General features: G+C 49.3%; 2 protein-coding genes across 3 annotated transcripts in view; both read left to right on the top strand.

Annotated features, from left to right (window-relative positions):
- LOC309355870 (thialysine N-epsilon-acetyltransferase-like) overlaps nt 1–2,931 on the top strand; it is a 218,871-nt gene extending 215,940 nt beyond the window's left edge. Inside the window, exon 7 of the transcript XR_014162588.1 lies at nt 2,838–2,931. The gene's annotated coding sequence lies outside the window, so the exon portion shown is untranslated. The remainder of the gene's footprint in view (nt 1–2,837) is intronic.
- Nucleotides 1–22,083, top strand: part of NLGN2 (neuroligin 2) — a 48,009-nt gene that overhangs the window by 9,521 nt on the left and 16,405 nt on the right. Inside the window, exons 2-3 of one of the 2 annotated variants that reach the window (XM_081886771.1) lie at nt 4,564–4,620; nt 18,313–18,462. In XM_081886771.1, coding sequence (XP_081742897.1) covers nt 4,564–4,620; nt 18,313–18,462 — 207 coding nt within the window. The remainder of the gene's footprint in view (nt 1–4,563; nt 4,621–18,312; nt 18,463–22,083) is intronic. The other variant, XM_081886772.1, reaches the window with a different exon arrangement.

Below are 22,083 nucleotides of genomic sequence, written 5' to 3' on the forward strand. Positions count from 1 at the left end.
GACTAAGCCACTTCTGGCAAACCAGAGCAGAGCACGGAAACGCCGTTTACCTTCCCGCCGGAGTGGTACCTATTTTATCTACTTGCACTTTGACGTGCTTTCGAACTGCTAGGTGGGCAGGAGCAGGGACCGAGCAACGGGAGCTCACCCCGTCGCGGGGATTCGAACCGCGACCTTCCGATCGGCAAGCCCTGGGCTCTGTGGTTTAACCCTCCTCTTTCCCTTTCCGTTGTGTTCTCTGCATGAATGGCCGTTAATCTCCGGAACTGCCTGCCACAGGAATTCCCAAGACAGTCAAGAGAGAAGGCCATGCTTTGAATTGTGGGCGGGCGGAAGAAGAGAGGGGCGACATCAGGGCAGAGAGGCAGGATCCGTGGGCTTGTCCCGAGAGAGTAGCACAGGTTGGGAGGGTGAAGGGGCAGTTGTGGTTAGCCCCCTCCCTCCCTCCTTCTCTCCCTCTTTTTCGCTCTCCCGCTTTGCCCTCCCTCTCGCTGCTCTCTTTATATAGCGGCGGACGTTGCCGCCCCGGGGCGAGTCGCCAGCCCGTGAAAAATCCTTCTGTCTTAATCTGCAAATGCCCAGTTCTGCCATCATGCCAGGGAGCAGGCAGGAAAGGGAGATGCTCGGAAGTTGCCCCAGCCGTCGCGCTGCCCCAGATTCCGGCCGGCCCAGCTGAGCCGGGCACGGTGCCAAGCCTTTCGCCTTTCCCCCAAAACTTCCCCTCTTTTCTCTCGGCATAGGATCTACCTTCGTTTGCAAGTCCCCCTCCTCAGAAACTCAGCCGCCTTCCCGGCAAACTCATCTCGGGAATTCCTGTAGCGGGGAGTTCCAGAGATAATAATAATAATAATAATAATTTATTATTTGTACCTCACCCATCTGGCCCACTCTGGGTGGCCTCCACAGAGACCAAAAATACACTAAGATGTCACACATTAAAAACTTCCCTGAACAGGGCTGCCTTAAGATGTCTTCTGAATGTCAGGTACAGTGGTACCTCGCAAGACGAATGCCTCGCAAGACAAAAAACTCGCTAGACGAAAGGTTTTTCCGTTTTCGATTTGCCTCGCAAGACGAATTTCCCCTATGGGCTTGCTTCGCAAGACGAAAACGTCTCGCGACGTCTAAAAACAAAGACATGTTTTGTTTATAAAGTTAATTTATTTTCCCTTCAGTTTTTGAACTGCTCTTTACAGTATGTGTGACTTTAAAGAGCAGTTAATAAACTGTTGTTGTACCAAATTTGGCTTTGTTTAGACCTTTTTTGACCATAGGAACGCATTAATTGATTTTCAATGCATTCCTATGGGATTTCGTGTTTCGCAAGACGAAAAATTCGCTAGACGACAAAAATTGCGGAACGAATTAATTTCGTCTTGCGGGGCACCACTGTAGTTGTTTATCGCTTTGACATCTGGTGGGAGGGTGTTCCACAGGGCGGGTGCCACCACCGAGAAGGCCCTCTGCCTGATTCCTTGTAGCTTTGCTTCTCGCAATGAGGGAACCGCCAGAAGGCCCTCGGAGCTGGACCTCAGTGTCCGGGCAGAACGATGGGGGTGGAGACGCTCCTTCAGGTCTACTGGGCCTTTGAGGCCATTTAGGGCTTTCAAGGTCAGCACCAACACTTTGAATTGTGCTCGGAAACATCCTGGGAGCCAATGGAGGTCTTTCAAGACCGGTGTTATGTCTTGTATATGTCACCAGTCTGGCTGTCACGTTCTGGATTAGTTGTAGTTTCCAGGTCACTTTCAAAGATAGCCCCACGTAGAGCGCATTGCAGTAGTCCAAGCGGGAGATAACCAGAGCATGCACCACTCTGGCCAGACAGGCAGCGGGGAGATAGGGTCTCATCCTGCGTACCAGATGGAGCTGGCAGACAGCTGCCCTGGACACAGAACTGACCTGCGCCTCCATGGACAGCGGTGAGTCCAAAATGACTCCCAGGCTGCGCACCTGGTCCTTCAGGGGCACAGTTGCCCCATTCAGGACCAGGGAGTCCTCCACACCCGCCTGCCCCCTGTCCCCCAAAAACAGTACTTCTGTCTTGTCAGGATTCCACCTCAATCGGTTAGCCGCCATCCATCCTCCAACCGCCTCCAGACACTCACACAGGACCTTCACTGGTTCTGAGTTGAAAGAGAGGTAGGGGCCTGTTTGCTTTGCTCAGGAGCTGGAAAACCCTGGCCTTCTGCGTCTATTCCTTGGGGATGCAGGCAAACGCCTCTCCCCTCCCTTCCGCGGGAGTCCGACCCCCTTCTCCCGGAAGGGACAGGATCTGTGGGGCCCTGTGGGGCATCGACATGTCCTTTGCCCCCTTCCTCCTCCAGCTCAGCGCTCTTCAGGCGGCGGCGTCTGCCTGTCTGTCGACACCTCCTCCTCCAGCCGCAGGGGGTTGAGATGGATGACCGTACGGGTCCCTTCCAGCGTCCTGCGGCTTTGCGGCAGCCACACACGCCCCCTCTCCCATCTGCCTGCCAGAAGCTGTGGATACCGTCTCGACACCTCCTTCCAGCGTCCCGCTGGGCTCTTGGCTTCGCCTCGGAGAGACAAACCTTTTCTCTAGGACACCAAATTAAAAAGAGCTCCCGGTTCGCTCTGCTTTCTGTCGCTTCCTTCTCTCCAGTCATCATCCTCGTCCTCTTTGCCTCCCGGTTCCTTCCTCCCACGTCTTCCGGAAGGATGCTTGGGACGCAGGCAGGAGTCCAACGGGTGCAGCTTCCACGCACAGTTCTGCCTGGGGAGGTGACTGCACCTGTAGAACGCCTGCTTTCTCGTAGAATTGTCCAGATGGAAAGGGGACCCCGAGGTGCCATCTAGACCAGCCCCCTGAAATGCAGGATTCCGGCCAAAGCCACCCGTGGCTGGACTCAAACCGCCAACCTTCCGGTTAGCAGCCAGGCAAACTGACCCTCTGCGTCACTGGGAAATGAGGTCACACACTGGTTAAAGGCCGTAAGAACCAAAAACAACAACAAGGACCCAGGAAGCGGGTTAGTGACTCGATCCTGACTTTGGAATCAGCACCCTTGGGAGAAAAAGCCTCCTAAAAGCATATTTATTTCATTTTATTTAAAAGCCCTTAGCATTTTTTAGCATTTCTAAGCGGTTACACGAGGAGATGTATTCGTTTATTAAATTTCTACACAGTCATACCTCGGAAGCCGAACGGAATCTGTTCCGGGAGTCCGTTCGGGTTCCGAAACGTCTGGGAACCAAAGCGTGGCTTCCTATTAGCTGCAGCAAGCAGCTCCTGCAGCCAATGGGAAGCCCCATCAGACATTCGGCTTCTGAAGGACGTTCAGAAACCAGGACGCTCACCTCCGGGTTTCGATTGTTTGGGAGCCGATTTATTTGGGAGCCAAGGCGTCTGAGATCCAAAGTACGACAGCATCTGAGCATCACAAAGGCGGGTTGCAGTATAAAAATATAATAAACAGTGCTTTTTTCTGGAGGTACGCAAAGTCCACATTTTGTGAATCTTTCTACAGTCATACTTCGGGTTACAGGTTGTGTTTTTTTGGGTTACAGACCGCTGAAACCTGGAAGTACCGGAATGGGTTACTTCCGGGTTTTGGCAGTCAAGCATGCGCAGAAGCACTAAATAGCGCTTTGAACATGCGCGGAAGCACCGAATCGCAACCTGCACGAATCACGTTCGCAACCCAAGCATCCCCTGTACTTTTCTCCATTTGCTGTATTTCTTTCCCTCGATTTGAACTACAAAACGGTGATTTTTCTCAAGTCAAAATGACAGTACCCCCCAAACATTTTCTTTAGGAAAAAAGCACCGGCGATAGCAAAACAGGACAGTTTTTGCAGGCACACAGATTTCTTAAGAGGCTCGTTTCTGATTTAAAGATCTGGCGAGTTGCGAATAGAGGAATTTGGTGTGGCCCTTAAGTGAGCTTGTCTGCCCTCTCCCCGGCCACTGTCCCAGGGGGGTTGAATGGTAATGAAATTTGGAAAGGGAGCCCCAAATGTAATCTAGTCCAACCCTCCACCGATGCAGGAAAATCGCATCTTGCAGGGTCCCTCGCAGATGGTTGTAGACTTAGAAGGGACCAGGAGGGGTCATCTAGTCCAAGCGCTCTGATGCGGAAACCGCAAGCAAAGAATCCCTCCCTCCCAGGTAGTCCATATGGTTCTGTTATCCATTTCAGGATCTAACCCACCACCCACGCACCCAGCCCTCCCAACCTGGTTCGTCTCTAACCAACCTTTAATTTCACAGCATCCGGTTTCTCTATAATTCTGTGTCATATATATAAATCTATTATATATATATATGCTTTTTTCGGTGGGGAGGGGAATGGAAAAATAAGAATATCCCAGCAACATCAGCAACACACACACACAAACCCAGGAAAAAAACAAAACCTTTAAAAAACGGAAATTGTTTGTATTTTGCTAAAAGAAAGAAAAAGAAATATTGCTTTTTCCCCTTTTTGCTGAAGCAGGCGAAAAACGAAACGCAAAAACCGATCTCTTTTTTTTCTTGATCTTTCTCTCTCTTTTTACCCCCTTGTCCCATTTTTCTTTTTTCTTCTTTTTTCTTGCTCTTAGGTCCGCTCACGAAAAAGCGTGAGGAGGTGTCAACTAACAATCCCTCTCCAGACGAAGGTATTTTTCCTGCATGTTTCACAAATCTTGCTTTTTTTAAACAAAAAACAGAAACAAAATATTTTCCTTTTTTTATTTTTGGTTTTGGTTTTTTGGTTTTTTACTTCTTCTTCTTTTTAAATATATATATATATATTGATTTAAAGAAAAGAAAAGAAAGCAGAACAAATAATATATAAACTTTTGGGGAAAAAAGCAACCCTCCCCCTCCCCTCTTTTTTCCTTTTTTTGGGAAAGCGCACCCCCCCCCTTTTCTTGTTTTCCAAAATCATCACAATTTTCGCTTCCTTCTTTCTTTACCTTTTCCTCTCTCTTTTTTTTCTCCTCCTTTTTTTTTTGGAAGGGAAACAAACAATAACAATACCACCCCCCGCTAAACAATCCAGCTAGGGCCAGATGATGAACTGAGATTTAGAAGAATTTTTATTGCAAAGGGAAGAATTTCATTTGGGGTTTGGGTGTGTGCTTGTATTTGTGGGTGGGTGTGGGGAGTTGGGTCGTAGCCCCTCTGTTGTAAACAAAATGTGCCCTCCTTCCCTTATGGGGTCTCCAAGAGCCCGTATAGAGTCCTTACGTAGGTTCCCTATTGGAGAAGATAACAGAGGCCAACCAGAGAATATTGAGAAGCAAAGTGGCTAGTCAGCCTGATCTTTATTAAAGCTGTTGCAACAGGGTGCTCCCCTTACACGCAGGAAAGGAGGAGGACCCCGAACAAAGGTGTGCCCGCCCTTATATAGACATTTTAAATTGCCCACCCTGGAGTCCAAGACCACCCCCCACAAACATCATACCTACATCACAGAAAAGGAGGTCTACAACAGAAATCTGAGTGCGTTGTTTTTACCCTGTCTGCCAGGTTATCTGATAATGCCTGTCCTGGTAGTCTGCCCATTCCTTTGAGATGGTGATTACTAAATCCCTGTAACAAGGAAGGGTTTTTTTCACCTCCTCCCTCCTTGCAGAGAAACATTTGGTCAGTTTGGGAGTCAAAATGGTTTCAGGTCGGTCTTCCTGTGCTGATCTATGTACGTGCTTGGTTGGTACTTTTATGAACATTTATTATATATTAAGACCTGAAATTTTATTATTACACCACCAAACCAAGCTTTGGCCTGTTTCCCATAATCCTCCTCGCTCACAAATTCCACAATAAAGTGGCTTGATTTTTGGTGAAGAAAAGCCCACGGTGGGGTTATTTCCCAAGTTTCTGAACTTCCCATTGTTTTCCTGCCTTTTCAAACTTAAAAATATATATTTGGGTTATTTTTTCCTCAACCAGGGTGTCCCTTAAACAAGCCATCAACACCCCTTTAAAGTCCCCAGTTGTGAAAGGGGGAACATTTCTTGTCCCTCCCAAACTGACGGAATTAAAGCCGATGGTGACCCAATTTCCTTTGTGCCCATTTTACAGAAAAGTTGCTTCGCTCCCTTGTTTTCTTGATCAGCAGCCGAGAACGGCTTTCCTCAACCAGAAGTCGACGTACTACAACTCCCATCAGCCTCAGCCAGCATTGCCCAATGGCCAGGGGGATGATGGGAGTTGGAGTCCAACGAGACCTGGCTCCCCTTCCGCCGCTTTGCACCAGGGCGACTTGGGAATTGTAGTTTAGGGATGGCAAGAAAGGAACTAGAAAGTGAAAGAATTGTAGGTGCTTTGACTGTTTGGTTAACAGGATACGGCCGCAGCTTCTCGTAAGAAATGTTGCGTATTTGGGAGAAACGCAGAAAAAAAACCATGCCTTGTGCCATTTTCCCCATCTAAGCCAGTGTTACCCGTTCTGGCTGGCAGCATCTCTCTGGGTCCCTGGCTGTTTCCTTTTAAAACGGAGACTCTGTCGGGGTTTGAACCCACAACCGTCTGCATGCAAAGTGCTCTGGCCCCCTTGAGCAAAGGGGTCCGACCCCCAAAGCTAACCGATAAATACTTTTATGCGATAATTTCACCAATTTAGAGTGCAACGATGCGCCCATTTAAAGACCAAACAAGTTAAGAATTACCCGTATTTTTCGCTCTATAAGACGCACCAGACCACAAGACGCACCTAGTTTTTGGAGGAGGAAAACAAGAAAAAAAATATTCTGAATCTCAGAAGCCGGAACAGCAAGAGGGATCGCTGCACAGTGAAAGCAGCGATCCCTCTTGCTGTTCTGGCTTCTGGGATAGCTGCGCAGCCTGCATTCGCTCCATAAGACGCACACACATTTCCCCTTACTTTTTAGGAGGGGAAAAGTGAGTCTTATAGAGGAAAAAATACGGTATTTTTCTTTTTTGCCCCGCTCAGCAGTGGCCTTACTGTTTTCCATCACCTTTTGTCCCAAAACTATCAGACGGTTGTGTTTCGGGTGACCCTGTGAAATTATATCTCTCACCGCTCTGGCCAAGCAGGGAATTTTCGTGAAATTTCCGGAGGAGAAAGGGGGACGTCTCGCTGAAAAGCAGGCTCCGTATATCGTCCCTCTCTCCCCCTTTCCTTTTTTTGCAACCACAACCCTTTATTTCGCCAGGACTGGAACGCTGCTGCTGAGAGTTCTAATTTGAGGAAAGAAAACGCAGGAATGGGTTTGGGGTTTTGCGCTGTTTTTTAAAGGGTCCTGCAGCCAATTATTGCGCAGATGGAGCAGGAACTTGGTGGACCGGAATATTTTGGGTTTATTAGATGGAGCGGAGAAATTGGACTCGTGGGCCCTGGTGTACGCAGAGGTTTATTTCGTACCAACGAGAGTCCAAACTGCAACTCTCCCCTGGGTATTTTAATCCTGTGTAGGAAAAGAAAAACGAGCCGAAACGGTGGGAAATCCTCAGCTGTTAGCAAAATTTGCACACCGGTTGTGGTTCCAGCTTCTTTTCAAGGCAGTGCAGACCATTTTTGCCCGTAAATGCGCTACTGGGTACCCTTAGTCCTCCAATAATTTGCCCAGTCCTCTTTTAAAGCCATCTAAGATGGTGGCCACCTTGTGGTAGGGAGTTCCACAGGTTAACAGCGCTGCAGGAAGAAAGGCTACCTTTTAACTGTCCTGAAACTTCCAATGTTCAACTTCATTTATGTATTTTTAATCTCTTGTTGGAAGCCGTCCCAGAGTAATAAATTATTATTATTATTATTATTATTATTATTATTATTATTATATGCCCTACTGCCACGAGAGAGGAAATAATTTTCCTTGGGCCATGCATACTTGACTTCTATCATATCGCCTCTTAATCGTCTTTCCTCTCCATGAAAAAACATCCCAAACCTTTCTGCAACTTTTAAACTGACCACAGTTTCCCATTTCGTCCAGATCTCTGGAACTGTGGTTTCTCTAAACTGTGGTTTCAGAACAAGCCAGTATGTCAAACCCACAATTTGATTGTGGTTCGTTTTAACAAACCACGGTGTTTCCAGGAAACCGCAGTTTGGATGTAATGGGGTTGGGGGACTGTGGCTAGTTTAAAAGCGGAAATTGACACTTCCGATCTCCCAGAACCTGAGGCTCGTGAATGCAGAACCATTTGTGGTTTTTATTGTCATAAAAACTATACAAATGGAAGAAGAGGAAAGAAGACAAAGCACAAAGAGAAACGCCTTGTTTCGCACCCAGTGCCACATTCACTGATGGTGGCAGAATGAGGCGGTGGAACAGTTTCATTTTACTTATTTAAAATTTATACACTGCTCGATTGTAAAAAATAAATAAATCCTAAAAAAAACAAGTTTACAAGGAGAAGAAAACAATAAATTTGCCAGGAAGAACAGTAAAAAAAAAGACTCTTTAAAACAAACAAAAATCAGCAATAAAGTAAAAACAGAGTAAAATGTACATCCATGTTCTACACGCCTGCGCAGGCTTGCCTGAACAAAAATATTTTTTGTTACCTGGCCTCGAAAAGAGCCCAGTGATGGTGCCGGCCTGGTGTCAATTAGCAGGGAGTTCCAGAGGCAAGGTGCTGCCACACGAATAGATCAATGAGGGTTTATCCGGGGTGTAGAATGGGCAGCACTGCTTTAGGCTGAAAGAGAAGGATCGCATTTTTACAATTTTCTACTAGATGGGGGAGGGACGCGGGTGGCGCTGTGGGTGGCGCTACTCTCTCGGGACAAGCCCATGGATCCTGCCTCTCTGCCCTGACGTTGTCCCTCTTCTTCTGCCTGCCCGCAATTCAAAGCGCGGCCTTCTCTCTTGACTTTCTCGGGAATTCCTGTGGCAGGCAGTTCCGGAGGTTAACGGCCATTCGTGCAGAAAACAATAACGGAAAAGGAAAGAGGAGGCTCCTGGTGTTTGGGCCAACCCAAAGGTGGGTGAAGGGGACGTGAGTGGCACTGTGGGTTAAACCACAGAGCCTAGGACTTGCCGATCAGAAGGTTGGCGGTTCGAATCCCCACGACGGGGTGAGCTCCCTTTGCTCGGTCCCTGCTCCTGCCAACCTAGCAGACCGAAAGCACGTCAATGTGCAAGTAGATAAATAGGTACAGCTCTGGCGGGAAGGTAAACGGCGTTTCCGTGCGCTGCTCTGGTTCGCCAGAAGTGGCTTATGCTGGCCACATGACTCGGAAGCTGTACGCCGGCTCCCTCGGCCAATAAAGCGAGATGAGCGCCTCAACCCCAGAGTCGGCCACGACTGGACCTAATGGTCAGGGGTCCCTTTACCTTTACCTTTACTAGATGTGGGGGAGAGGCGTATCTAAAAAAAATAACTCCCTGCAAGTAGAAATCTAGCAGAGCAAGGCAGACGCTGGTTACCTAAAACGACTCCCTGCAAGTGGAAATCTAGCAGAGCAAGGAAGACACAGGTTATCTTAAAAAAAGACTCCCTGCACGTAGAAATCTAGCAGAGCAGGGAAGACACTGGTTATCTAAAAAGACACCTTGCATTGGGAAACCATGAAACAGTGCCTGCTCAGGATTTTACCGATTCCATTCTACTATATAGGTAGAGTTTGGTGGAGTTAAGGCAGGGAAAGAATTTGGGGTTCACCATACCCTTAAGAACTCCTTTCTTGTCCCATCCTGTGGCCCCCGCTCCAACACAGAGAAAAGGAGAATTTCCTTCTCTGGAAAGCAGAGGAGGAGAGAATTCCATCTCTTGCGGGGGCGCAATTAGTGCCAGCACCGTCCGTTAAGAGTTTGGGTGTAATCTTTGATACCTCCCTTTCCATGGAGGCGCAGATTGGAGCTATAACAAAGGCGGCATTTTTCCATCTCCGCCAAGCTAAGCAGTTGGCTCCTTACCTCTCTCGCCCTGACCTGGCCACTGTGATCCACACGACGGTCACCTCCAGACTGGATTCTTGTAACTCGCTCTACGTGGGGCTGCCCTTGAGACTGACCCAGAAACTCCAGCGGGTGCAGAATGCTGCAGTGAGACTCCTTACGGGGTCCTCACCATGGGATCACATTCATCCAGTGCTATACCAGTTGCACTGGCTCCCGGTGGAGTACAGGATCAGGTTTAAGGTGCTGGTTTTGACCTTTAAAGCCCTATACGGCCTAGGACACTCGTACCTACGGGACCACCTCTCCTGGTATGCCCCACAGAGGAGCTTAAGGTCCACAAATGACAACATTTTGGAGGTCCCAAGTTGCAAGGAGGTTAGATTGGTCTCAACTAGGGCCAGGGCCTTTTCAGTACTGGCCCCGACTTGGTGGAACGCTCTGTCCCAAGAGACCAGGGCCTTGTGGGACTTGACAGAGCTGTTCAGCCTGGCCTTTGGTTTGGACTCAGTCTGACCCTTATGTTTCCCTCCCCTTGTGGTTTTGATGAGGTTGCATTTTACCAGCTGCACTGGCTCCCGGTGGGGTACAGGGTCAGGTTCGAGGTGCTGGTTTTAACCTTTAAAGCCCTATACGGCCTAGGACCCTCGTACCTACGGGACCGCCTCTCCTGGTACGCCCCACAGAGAAACTTACAATCTTCAAACAAAAACATCTCAGAGGTCCCAGGCCACAGGCAGGTTAGGCTGGCCTCAGCTAGAGCAGGGCTTTTTCGGTTGTGGCCCCGATCTGGTGGAACGCTCTGTCCCAAGAGACTAGGGCCCTGCGGGACTTGACATCTTTCCGCAGGGCCTGCAAGACAGAGCTGTTCCACCAGGCCTTTGGCCAGGGCACAGCCTGACTCCCTCCTTTGGCAATCTCCACATAACTCTAGCCCAATGGTTGCCATCAATTTGATTTGAATTAATTTTATAATGAAATGATTTTAGAATGTTGTATTATTTTATTGTTGCTAGCCGCCCTGAGCCCGGCTTCAGCTGGGGAGGGCAGGATATAAATTATTATTATTATTATTATTATTATTATTATTATTATTATTATTATTTAATTAGTCATCGAATTAAAGAGTGGGGACACCAGGGGTCATCCAGTCCAGCTGTTTTGTGAGCTAGTCCAGTTAGCGAGCTAAGTTTGTGAGCTGCATTGTTCAGCCGGAGTACGAACTTAGAAAATCATGTTCTGAAGACAAGGCGCACCCTTCTGAACACTTCTTGTGTGTGTTCCTGAGCACGTGCAGAGTTTTTCTTCCTTTCTCCCGTACCAATGCGCCCATATTCTGGCAGTACAGGACAGGTGTTTATTTCAAGTACCCATTTCTGCATACGTTTCCATTAAAAGGAAACGGCTCCAAATTGCTTATTCTTTAAAACAAAAACAGCAACAACGTTTCAGAGGTTAAAACCAATAACTGAAACGAAAAATGCAACTTAAAACCAGTAAAACAGCGGCGTAAAAGCAAATGAAATTAGGAAATCAGAAAAAAATGAAAGCTGGGGCATGGTCTCGTGGGTCGAGCAAAACCTGGGCACATAATAATAAAAATAATAATACATCTTTCTCTCTTTATCCTTTTTATTTCTTGAATTTATAGCCGGCCGTTCAACCCTGAGGGTCCCGGGGCTACAAACGGAGATGCAATTGAAAAGCAAAATGCAAAAGCCTTGTAAAAGAGGTGGAAACCTTCTAAAAACAATTGCATCTAAAAGCAATTACAAGCTAGAATCTGCCCCCAAGGCAATTCCAACTAAAAAGAACGCTTCTTGTCCAAAGATTTTGGGGGCGCCTGGGACCATATTTGGCAACCAGCGCATGTCTGAACACGGGTTTGGGACATGTATGGGACGCGGGTGGTGCTGTGGGTTAAACCACAGAGCCTAGGACTTACTGATCAGAAGGTTGGCAGTTCGAATCCCCGCGATGGGGTGAGCTCCCGTTGCTCCTGCCAACCTAGCAGTTCGAAAGCACCTCAAAGTGCAAGTAGATAAATAGGTACCAGTCCGGCGGGAAGGTAAACGGCGTTTCCGTGCGCTGCTCTGGTTCGCCAGAAGTGGCTTATTCCTGCTGGCCACACGACCCGGAAGCTGTACGCTGGCTCCCTCGGCCAATAAAGCGAGATGAGCACCGCAATCCCAGAGTCGGCCACGACTGGACCTAATGGTCAGGGGTCCCTTTACCTTTACATGTCTGAAGTGAATGGCGTTTAATGCTTCACTTTGGGACAGAGGGAAGGACGGCCCAGAGATCTGGGGCCATATCCCACCTGAGGAAAAAGGTCTTCGAAATTAAAAATCCCTGGGCTATTTATTTTTTTTCCTTTTAGGGCAGCTGACATTCATTTAAAACAACGCCACAAAGTGCAAGAGGATAAAGCAGAGGATTCAGCATGAAACGGGTCCAAATTCAGAGCAGAGGGCTGTTTAAATGCCTTGAAGGGAGATGATAGAATTGTAGAGTTGGAAGGGGGCGCCGGGGTCATCCAGCCTGACCCCCCCGGCTTATTTACCTCTTGTTCGTTTTGTCTGGCGAAATGCACCGGCCGCTCGATGGTGAGGAGAAGGAAAAGGTCTCAGAGCGGTTTACGGAAAGGATGAAGCGATAAGAGGATGGGTGAAAGCAGCTTTTAAAAAAAAGGTTTAGGCATAATGGACGGAAGCTAATTCAGCATCAACAATAAGCTAAAAAAACACAGATTAAAACACGTGTCAACGGCCTGCGTGTCTTAAACAGGCTTGCCTAAACTAAAATGTTTAAAGCAGGCACCGCAAAAAGTGTGGGGCCTGACATCAAGTTGCAGGGAGTTCCAAAGTTATTAAATTTGCATCCCGATATATATATATATATATATAAAACAGCATATCTGTTGGGGAAGACATCTCACAGCAGCCAGCCAGATAGCCCAAGGGGAAGCCTAAAAGCAGGATTTGAACACAGGATCTGAGCCTCGTTCCCCCTGCTGTTTCCTACTGGTGGTAGAATATAGCTATTCCTATTGCTATATTATTATTATTATTATTATTATTATTATTATTATTATTATATACTGCCCTTCATCCAAAGATGTCAGGGCGGTTCAAAAGTTTAAAACACAGCATAAAAGCACAGATAAATAGTTAAAACAGTAGCCCCCCTCTCCCACATTTAAAAGTCCGTGGAATATTAAAAAGACACAAGCTGGCTTGGAGAGGAACATTTTTGCCTGCCCCCTAAAGATATCGAATGAAGGTGCCCAGCTGTCCAAAGCCGTCTCCTCTTCCGTGAATTGGTCCAGTCCTCTTTTAAAGCCGTCTCGGTTGGCTTCCTGTGGCAGGGAGTTCCATAGTTGAACGACGTTAAACGAAGCATGAAAAAGGTCTTTTTTTATCTTCCAACGTTCACGAGTTCCAGTGTTGGGAGAGAGGGAGGGAAACCCTTTCTCGGTCTCTGTGCGAGGCCTAATTTCACAGATTTTGGCCTTTTCTCTGAAACCAGAAATTCCCAAACGCCGCAACCGCTCCCCACCCCCTCGATAATTTCTGGACCCTTTTGCAGCTCTGGTTTGTGGGTTGCCACCGGCAATCCGTACACCGAGCAAAAAGAAGGTCAGCAACATATTCATCTCCACGCTTTGGAGCCCCCTCCCCTCCTGCGAAACATCTGGAAAACAGCTGGATCACCCAGAATTTCTCCCCGAAACACCCACAGCAGGGCGAGGGCTCACCGCAGCAATCCTCAACCAGGTGCCCTCCAGATCCTTCAACCAAAATATCTGGAAGGGTCTGGTTTATAGTATTGAAACGACTCAAGGGCCACCCAGTGGTTTTCACGGACCTGCTAAACTTCACACAAGAAATAACCATCGAGTTGCATGGGCAATGCAGGGATCTTTGGCCCAACGTTGGGCTTGAACCGATGACCTTCAGATTAAGCGTCCCGTGCTGTAATTAACCAACGGAACTCCCTGCCACCAGATGAATTGTCCCACAAATGGAACACACCTTCAAATAAGGATCGAACAAATTCGTGGAGGAGTAAGAGAGGAATATCTGTGGCTCCAAGCCAGGATGGCCGTGCGTTGACCTTCACGGTCAGCAGCAGCGACGCTCCTGGATTCCAGCTGCCGGAAACCGCAGGAGGCAATTGCGGGTCTTGCGTTCGAATCCTGATTGCTGGCTTTCCCACAGGTTGGCGGCTGTGAGAAAAGTATAGGCCGTCGGCCTGATCCTGGCATTTCTAAAAGTTGACTGGAGTGTTTGGGAGCTGGAGTCCCAACAGTAGTGTGGTGTAGTGTTAGAGTGCTGGATTAATAATAATTTTATAATAATAATTTATTATATATACCCCGCCCATCTGGCTGGGTTTCCCCAGACACCCTGGGTGGCTTCCAACAAAATATTAAAATACCATAATGCATCAAACATTAAAAGCTTCCCTAAACGGGGCTGCCGTCAGATGTCTTCTAAAAGTCTGGTAGTTGCTGTTCTCTTTGACATCTGGTGGGAGGGCATTCCACAGGGCGGGTGCCACCACCGAGAAGGCCCTCTGCCTGGTTCCCTGTAACTTTGCTTCTCGCAGGGAGGGAACCGCCAGAAGGCCCTCGGAGCTGGACCTCAGTGTCCGGGCTGAATGATGGGGGTGGAGACGCTCCTTCAGGTCTACTGGGCCTTTAAGGCCGTTTAGGGCTTTCAAGGTCAGCACCAGCACTTTGAATTGTGCTCGGAAACATACTGGGAGCCAATGGAGGTCTTTCAAGACCGGTGTTATGTGGTCCCAGCAGCCACTCCCAGTCCCCAGTCTGGCTGCCGCATTCTGGATTAATTGCAGTTTCCAGGTCACCTTCAAAGGTAGCCCCATGTAGAGCGCATTGCAGTAGTCCAAGCGGGAGATAACCAGAGCATGCACCACTCTGGCCATACAGACAGCAGGCTGGGAGGGTCTCATCCTGCGCACCAGATGGAGCTGGCAGACAGCTACCCTGGACACAGAACTGCGCCTCCATGGACAGTGGTGAGTCCAGAATGACTCCCAGGCTGCACACCTGGTCCTTCAGGGGCACAATTGCCCCATTCAGGACCAGGGAGTCCTCCACACCTGCCCGCCTCCTGTACTTCTGTCTTGTCAGGATTCAACCTCAATCTGTTAGCCACCATCCATCCTCCAACTGCCTCCAGACACACAGGACCTTCACTGCTCTCAACTATGGCAGCAGAGCCATCTTGCCCTAGTCGCCGCCGACAGTCCTCTCCTTCTCTGCGTCTTTGCCCACCCAAGATGGCCGCCGCCGCCCCCCTGTGGCAGGGAGTTCCGCAGGACCTTTCTGCTGCCTGTCCCGAATGAACCAATTTTATTATTTCTGCCACAGACCAGTTCCAGCCCACATACAATATCGAGGAAGTTATAAAACACGATAGGGATACCTTTGAATTTGCAATTGGGTATAAACAGGGACAATACAGATATAGCAACAGTTAAAGATATATATAAATTAAAACTTAAGTCACTAACATATCACCTAAAATGATCGTTTAAGGCCTTAATCATTATGATAAGAAACCAGTAGGTTCGTGTTAGTCCACCGTCAATTATGGACCAGAAACCAGGACAGGGCCCTGTTTCGATGTATTCACCTTCATCAGCTGGAAGTAACAAATATTACATGAAAATACATTTAAATTCTCTATTTGAGTATGTAATCCATACTTTTGAATGGATTAGTTTTTGTTACAATTGACTATTGATTTGTGAATTGGGACCACTCCCACTATTGAAACTTACATTGGCCTGAGTTCTTGGTGTGCTTTTTAATAACAAGAACTCCAACTTATTTAACCTTAATCAGCTTGTTCCCGAAGTTTTATGGCAATGGCACAAGATTTGGCTACCTTTAATCAAGAGGTTTTGCATCAGTCCCTGGTTTAACTTAGAGGCTTCCAAAGTAACCTGTTTCTGGGCCCAGCAAAGACCATATCCTGTGAACCTCATGCAAAAAGCAACAACACTGGAACCCAAACCAGTGGAATTAATACACGATCTGTTTAGATAGACTCCGAAAATGGTCCTGAATCTTCCAACATTCGGTTTCGTTGGAAGTCCACAAGTTACGACGTCTTGAGATATATATGTGTAAGAGAAAGAGGGGTTTGGAGGAAATAGGAGGTGTGTCTAATAATAATAATAATAATAATAATAATAATTTATTATTTATACCCCGCCCATCTGGCTGGGCTTCCCCAGCCACTCTGGGCGGCTTCCAAAAAAATATTGTAATACATCAAACATTAAAAGCTTCCCTAAACAGGGCTGCCTTCAGGTGTCTTCTAAAAGTCTGGTAGTTGTTCTCTTTGACATCTGGTGGGAGGGAGTTCCACAGGGAGGGCACCACCACCGAGAAGGCCCTCTGCCTGGTTCCTGTAACTTGGCTTCTCGCAATGAGGGAACCGCCAGAAGGCCCTCGGAGCTGGACCTCAGTGTCCGGGCAGAACGATGGGGGTGGAGACGCTCCTTCAGGTCTACTGGGCCTTTGAGGCCGTTTAGGGCTTTCAAGGTCAGCACCAACACTTTGAATTGTGCTTGGAAACATACTGGAAGCCAGTGTAGGTCTTTCAGGACCAGTGTTATGTGGTCTCGGCAGCCGCTCCCAGTCACCAGTCTGGCTGCCACGTTCTGGATTAGTTGTAGTTTCCAGGTCACTTTCAAAGGTAGCCCCACGTAGAGCGCATTGCAGTAGTCCAAGCGGGAGATAACCAGAGCATGCGCCACTCTGGCAAGACAGTCCACGGGCAGATAGGGTCTCATCCTGCGCACCAGATGGAGCTGTCAGACAGCTGCCCTAGACACAGAACTGACCAGTGCCTGCATGGACAGCGGTGAGTCCAGAATGACTCCCAGGCTGCGCACCCGGTCCTTCAGGAGCACAGTTGCCCCATTCAGGACCAGGGAATCCTTCACACCTGCCTGCCTCCTGTCCCCCCAAAACAGTACTTCTGTCTTGTCAGGATTCCACCTCAATCTGTTAGCCGCCATCCATCCTCCAACCGCCTCCAGACACTCACACAGGACCTTCACCGCCTTCACTGGTTCTGATTTGAAAGAGAGGTAGAGCTGGGTATCATCTGCATATTGATGGACACCTAGCCCAATGCGAGGGGGACCAGGTTGCCCAAGTGTGTGGGGTGGTTGTTGGGGTTTTTTTGGGGGGGGGGGGATGAGCTATGAGTCACGACCCCCTTTCCTTTGGCCCCACCCTCTTCCCCATCTGTTCCCCTCAGGAAAGGCGGGCGGTGGGGGGAGGGGCCGAGTGGAAACCGCTAATTAAGACCTTGGTGCGTCTAATTAACGCTCTCCCCTTGCAGCGAATTAATTAGGCTCCAGGTTGCCATGGAAATGGGATGTGACCTAGAAACGCACGTCGGGGCTTGAGGAGAGGGGCTGCCCTTTTTCCGCGTCCCCCCGCCCCACAGGGAGGCATGGTTCGGGGGCACAGCGGGTCACAGCCCCCAAAGCCCTTTCACCTTATCCCAGGGGCCAAAGAGGTGTTGCGGGGGATGGAAACGGGGACATAAAACACCACAAAAATCCAAAAATGAGCACCCCTCCATTGGCTAAGCTTCAACCCTCGTCCTTTCATTCGTCTCTGGCCTGGGACCCAGCTCACCTGCGGACCCCAAACACACCTGCCCCACCAGTTCCCTGGTCATCGGATGGTGGGATTTGGGCCTGGGGTCCCGCCGGGATTCTGGCTCTCATTGCAATAGGGCCTCCTAACCCTACTGATCCGCTGGGGTTCCCGCATTCGCACCCTGTCTTTAAAGCGCCACGGCTTCCCAGAGAATTCTGGGAGTTGTAGTTTGCCAAGAGTCGAGAGGAAAACCCCTCTGTTCTTCCCCTTGCAGTTCCCAGAGTTCCCTGGGAAGAGACATGGAGTGTCAAAATTGGCTTCCCCCAAGGAATCCTGGGAGTTGCGGTTCGGTTAAGGGCGCTGGGCATCGTGAGGAGACCCCGCCCTCTAAGCTACAGTTCCCAGAGTTCCTTAACAAATCCAGTCCTATTTTCAAGGGATGGAGGACTGTAGCTGTGTGAGGGGAACAGGGGTCTCAGCTCAGCACCCTTAACCCGTCGCGCAACTTGACTCCCAAATTCCAGGGACCCCGTGAGCGCCTGGTTTCGATAACTCACGCTGCCCGTTCCCCCTGTTCCCATCCGACTCACCTCCCAGCCCTCCTCAGCTACCGATTCCTGCTCCGTATTCATGGACTCTCAGAACCGCAGAGTCGGAAGTGGGTACCCCAAAGGTCCTCCATCCCAACCCCGTGCCATTTGTGGAACAGCAGCGTGCAGAGAGGAGCTGGCATGTCTAGGGGAGAACCTCTCCGGCCTTCCTCCCAAAAGAGGAACGGCGAGAGGCCGTCGCAGAGGGAACGGTCCCAGCCTCACGACACCCATCTCTCCCTTCTCGCCCCGCAGATATCCGGGACAGCGGCAAGAAACCGGTGATGCTGTTTATCCACGGAGGATCCTATATGGAGGGGACCGGGAACATGTTCGACGGCAGCGTCCTGGCCGCTTACGGGAACGTCATAGTCGTCACCATGAATTACCGGCTCGGCGTGCTGGGTAGGGGGGCTTCGCTGGGGTGGGCTGGAGGAACGGAGCCCAAAATCTTGACACCTCTCTCTCTCTCTCTCTCTCTCTCTCTCTCTCTCTCTCTCTCTCTCTCTCTCTCTTCCTCTCTCATTTCCCCTAACATAGTTGCTCTCCACAATCGCAGGTTTCGTTTCCCTTTGCCGTTCTCGCGTTGCGTGCGTGCCACCGGCTCGAAGCGTTCGTTTTGCCTCAATTCGGATCGAGACTGGTTTGGCAGGGAGGGCTGGAACAGAGGCCTAAAACTGCAGCGCTTTCTAAGAAACGGCCGGATAGTTAAAAACAAATTGCGGCCGACAACTCGTGTACAGTGCGATGCAGATTTCAGTCTATCGTCATGTTATAACTTTTCTAAAGTTTTAAAGTGTTGTTGTTGTGGGCAATTTCCGTGCTGGTAATTTTGTCGTCTTCTCTCTTCTTCTTTTTTTGTAAACTGGTTTGAGCTTGTTGCTTTTAACAAGCAAGCAGTGTATAATCTTTAACTGAAATCAAATGAAATAAATACACCAGGCACAGCAGGCCGGGCGCTGAGGCGGTGGGAAGATGTGTGGGAAAGCCTTTGGGCGTCTTGGTTTCTGCCTCTCCTGCAACGGACCTATTTTGAACAATCGGAGAAGTGAAAATCGGTGTTGCATTCTGGAAGTCGTGCGCAGCAAGAGAAAAATCTGGCCTCCTGTTCTGATCTCGGAACAGTTCTGTACACGGTTCCGTGTGCTGCCAATCTGTTCCCTGCCCATATGCCAAAAAGTAAAGCAAGGTGTTTTGTTAAAACATATTTCTTTCTGCTCCGAATTGACCCTCGTGGATATCCAAGCCGTGATGCACCTTTGCCCTAGACTTAAAATAGCTGTGACAGCTCAGCTGGTAGAATCTTGATCCCAGGGTTGTGGGTTCGAATCCCATGTTGGGCTAAAGATTCCAGCATGGCAGGCGGTTGGAATGGATGACCTTCGGGGTCCCTTCTGACTTGGCAATTCCGCGATTCTACTTGTACGTTCGGATGAGCGTTATGTGCACAGGAGAGCCGTTAGGGACATAGGAAGCTGCCGAATCAGACCTTTGGGGTCCGCCAATATTGTCCACACTGGCTGGCAGCAGCGACCCTCCAGAGTTTCAGGCAGGTGATATTCTGAGGGACTGGACCTCGAACCTTCTGCAGGCAAGCCAGCGCTACTCCCTGAGCTATGCCCAAATGCCCTTAAAATAACGCAAGATTCTAGTCCTCTTTGCTCTGAAGGAGTGGCTACAATAAATAGGAACGTAGCAAGCTGGAGTGTTACTGGACGGGGGAACATATTGTGCTCCTTCTGGGGTAGTTTGTCCACATTTGGCCCCACGCCGGCACTCAGCTCTCCTAGAAGCTGTCAGCGTGAGACAGGGGCCGCACCCTGGGAACAGCTTCGACTGGCCGGCTTAACCAGGCGAGGGCAGCCAAGGGGTCTCAAACTACCGTATTTTTCGCACCATAGGACGCAGTTTTTCCGTCTTAAAAACTAAGGGGGAAAGTCTGTGTGTCCTATGGAGCGAATGCAGGGGGGAGGCAGGCAGGAAAAGCCCCCAAGAGACGCCCACAAGCTCCGCGCGGCTCTTGCGGGCTTTTCCCCAGGAGGGAGAAGGGACTGACGCGGCCAGTCAGTCCCTGCTCCCTCCTCTAGAAAAGCCTTGCGCAATCTCTCCAGCCGCGGGAGGCTGCACAAGGCTAAAGAAGCCAACTTTTTAAAAATCTCTCTATCTCTACCTCTTTTTCTTTTTTCGTCCTTTCTCCACCCCCTCTGGATCAGTGTTTTTATCTAGATTAACGTTTTAGTTTGGAGGGGGGGGGGGAATATTATAAAAAAGCAAACTTTGCAGCTTTTATTTTAGTATACAATAAAAACAGATTAAACAAAACACAAGAGAAGGAACTAGCATAGAAGAAGAAGAGAAAAGGGAAAGATGGAGGATACAAAGCCATTTACCAGAGGTAGATCTTAACCCTTGCCTCACCTGGGAGCTTCTCTGGGCAGGAATTCCCTCGGCTTAAGTGGGGTGGGGGAAGAGTGGCAGGTAGGGGGTACCTACCTAGACAGTGAAGCCACATGTCTCTCCAATGAAAATTGGGAGTGGGCATTGTGTGAAGTGGCTGTGGATCTCCTGCCGCAAAAGTGTAGGACTGTATAGAGTTGGGAGGGCCACCCGAGGGTCATCTAGCCCAGCCCCCTCACAATGTAGGAATCACAGCTAAAGAACGCCAGGCAGATGGTCCCCCAACCGCTGCTTAAAAGCCTCCAGTGGTGGAAACCCCCGACAACTTCCGAGGTCACAGAATTGCAGGGTTGGAAGGGAACCCCAGGAGTCATCTAGTCCAGCCCCGGTGGACAGTGGGCACGATCCATCCCGTTGTGCAAGGCTAAAGATGCTGCTCAAGGCTAAAGAGGAAGTGCGCAGCCTGTCCGTTGCTCTTTGGGGCTGGGGGGGGGGATAATATTTTTTTCCTTGATTTCCCCCTCTAAAAACTAGGTGCGTCCAATAGAGCGAAAAATACGGTAACTCCGTGAGTTAGGGACTCTCTCTGCATGCGAAGACAGACTCTGGCAGATGTAGCAGACAAGACCAGGAGTGGCTCCAATGGTCCTGAAAGAGCCACATTGGCTCCCAGTACGTTTCCGAGCACAATTCAAAGTGTTGGTGCTCACCTTGAAAGCCCTAAACGGACTCAAAGGCCCAGCAGACCTGAAGGAGCGTCTCCACCCCCATCGTTCTGCCCGGACACTGAGGTCCAGCTCCAAGGGCCTTCTGGCGGTTCCCTCCCTGCGAGAAGTGAGGTTGCAGGGAACCAGGCAGAGGGCCTTCTTGGTGGTGGCGCCCGTCCTGTGGAACGCCCTCCCACCAGATGTCCAGGAAATAAGCAACTTTCTGACTTTTAGAAGACATCTGAAGGCAGCCCTGTTTAGGGATGGTTTTAATGTTTGATCTTTCATTGTGTTTTTAATATTTTGTTGGAAGCTGCCCAGAGTGGCTGGGGAAAACCCAGCCAGATGGGCGGGGTATACAGTGGTACCTCAGGTTACAGACACTTCAGGTTACATATGCTTCAGGTTACAGACTCCGCTAACCCAGAAATAGTGCTTGAGGTTAAGAACTTTGCTTCAGGATGAGAACAATTAAAGTGGTGCTTCAGGTTAAGAACAGTTTCAGGTTAAGAACAGACCTCCGGAACGAAGAATGGCTGTAGAGCAGCCATTCTCAACCCGTGGGTCCCCAGATGTTGTTGAACTACAACTCCCATCACCCTAGCTAGCAAGGCCAGAGCTCAGGGGTGATGGGAGTTGTAGTCCAACAACATCTGGGGACCCACGGGTTGAGAAACGCTGCTATAGAGGGAAGTGAGGGGCAGACAGGCCTCGTCCATCTAGGAGAAGGAAAGCTCTCATCCTCAAACTCGGCTGCCTTGCGGGACATCTTCGGGAGAAGAAATAGTTAAGGAGGAAACGTTATTTGTTGTTATTTAGATATTTAGTCGTGTCCGACTCTTCGTGACCCCCTGGACCAGAGCACGCCAGGCCCTCCTGTCTTCCACTGCCTCCCGCAGTTGGGTCAAACTCATGTTTGTAG

The sequence above is a fragment of the Podarcis melisellensis genome (assembly GCF_964234715.1).
Source record: "Podarcis melisellensis genome assembly, chromosome: 13".
Taxonomy (NCBI): Eukaryota; Metazoa; Chordata; class Lepidosauria; order Squamata; family Lacertidae; genus Podarcis; species Podarcis melisellensis.